This window comes from Pteropus vampyrus, unplaced genomic scaffold (genome assembly GCF_000151845.1).
Source record: "Pteropus vampyrus isolate Shadow unplaced genomic scaffold, Pvam_2.0 Scaffold23724, whole genome shotgun sequence".
Taxonomy (NCBI): Eukaryota; Metazoa; Chordata; class Mammalia; order Chiroptera; family Pteropodidae; genus Pteropus; species Pteropus vampyrus.
In genome coordinates, this window is record NW_011912505.1 from 1 (window position 1) to 2,008 (window position 2,008).

General features: G+C 64.8%; 1 protein-coding gene across 1 annotated transcript; it reads left to right on the forward strand.

The window, feature by feature from the left end:
* Positions 1-83: 83 nt before the first annotated feature.
* LOC111735339 (EF-hand calcium-binding domain-containing protein 4A-like) lies at positions 84-1,335 on the forward strand (the record flags this gene model as incomplete). Its single annotated transcript, XM_023526931.1, has 3 exons — positions 84-250; positions 458-529; positions 770-1,335. Coding segments are annotated over 3 exons (420 nt in total), but the record flags the coding sequence as incomplete, so codon positions are not given.
* Positions 1,336-2,008: the final 673 nt, after the last annotated feature.

Sequence of the window (2,008 nt, forward strand, 5' to 3'; positions counted from 1 at the left end):
ACTGTTGGGAGTCAGGGGCAAACCAGCAAACCCGGGGAAGAGGGTGGGTCCTCCCCAGCCTCGATTCCCCCACGACTCCCCAGTTGGAACAGCAGCTGCAGGCCCGGGCCACGGAGCAGCTGGAGGCGCAGGCGCAGAACGCCCAGTTGTGGCTGGCCAACGAGGCGCTGCGGACGCAGCTGGAGGGGGCGCAGGAGCAGCTCCGCAAACTGGAGGGTGACGTGCACGGCCGCCAGGAGCAAACCCAACGGTGCCCCAGGGGTGGGGCTGGGGTGGGCCCAGTGGGTGCGGTGGGGCTGAGGTCGAGCTTGGGGCTCAGGTCAGGGCCACTTCCATCTGCATCCCACATCCCAGCCCCACCCGCCCCCAGGGTCTGCGTGGGGCAGGGTCCTCTAGGGTGTTGGAGCGCCCCAGGAGCCTCCCTGCACCCAGGTCACCACTTCCTGCCTGCCCGCAGAGACGTGGTTGCTGTCTCAAGGAACATGCAGAAGGAGAAGCTCAGCCTCCTGCGGCAGTTGGAGCTCCTTAGGTTCGTTCAGCTGGTCGCTGGAGGGAAGGGGCTTAGCGCAGCTTGGAGCTCCCAGCTCCCATACACTCCTGACCACCACCCAGCCCACTGCAAGGAAGCCCTTCCTTGCGCCTGCCCTCCATCCCTCGAGCTGCAGTCCCAGCCAGACACCTGTCTTCTGGTCCAAGGGAGACTTAGAGCCTACACTCCCCACCCCAGAATGCTGGGGCCTCTCAGAGTCCTTGGACGCCCTTTCCTCAGGGAGCTGAACAAGCGGCTACGAGATGAGAGGGACGCCTGTGAGGCCAAGCGGCTGGGCAGTGGCCGCAGGAAGGCTCTGGCCACGGCCCTCCTGCAGGGGCCCACCTGCTGCTGCTGCTGCTGCTACGCCTGGGCTCGCCCACCCAGACACGGCTCGGGCCACCTTCCCAGTGCCCACTGACCAGCCCCAAGTGACTCACTGGGCGTTACTGGAGAAGCTACTCCTGAAGGTGACTCATCATGGCTGGGGCTGCCCACCCAGAAAGTGGGCTCTACCCATCGGGCTGCCCAGCCCGCCTACTACAGACGTGAAGGGACTAAGCTGACGGGGGTCAGGGGCTCTCGTGCCCCCCTTCCTGTCCCCATCCCATCAAACCCATCTTTGTCCGACAGAAAAAAGCCCTCTCCAAATAAAACCCAGACTGCACTGCAGCCCCCTGGGCCTCCTGTGTGGGCAAGCCACATGCTTCCAGTGTCCAGGGTACATGCGTGGCATGTGTGTGTGTGGCACATGTCCACAGCCCTGCCGTGCTGGGACTGCAGCTGCAGGTCTCTGTTTATTCCTGTGTGTGTCTCTGCATGTCTCTGATCAGACCTCGAGCCCTTACCGCCCACAAAAGCTTGAAGCTCCATGGGCTACTGGAGCTTCACCCCAAGCTGGGAGACCCGGGACTCTGCTCTAGCCGGGCCCGGGGAGGAATCCCGTGTCAGGGATGGGGAGACTGAGGCCCACTGTGTCACCGGGGAGCACCCAGTGGGGTTTTCCGCCTGCTCCAGCCTCAGTCGACCACCCCCGCCCCATGCCAGTCCTTTCAGCCCTGGGTGGACCGCGGGAGTCCCGCCAGTCCTGTGCCGAGCCTCCGAGGTAGGCCAGGAGCCGCCTCTCATGGCAGGGAGCACTGCCTGCCGCCCATGGAGAGCTGTGCCAACGGGCTGTACAGACTCAGACCCCGCCTGGGGCTGGGGATGATTCTGGGGGCTTGGGAGACCCCCACTCTCACTCTGGTTCTCAGTCCAGCACGCCTTCCCAACATTCCCAGGCCAATGTCTCCCAGACTGGAGTGTCTCTCACAGGGGACCTCAGGCCTCCCCCACAGGCCGGCATCTGTCCCGTTGACCCCTGCAGCCTCCGGGGTAGTCTCTGAGTTAGAGAGAAAAAGGGGTCTCGGACACCGTCCAGGGCCTCGGCGGGGCTAGCCGCCTCCCCGCCTCCCGTCCCTAACCCAGCTCCTCCATCTC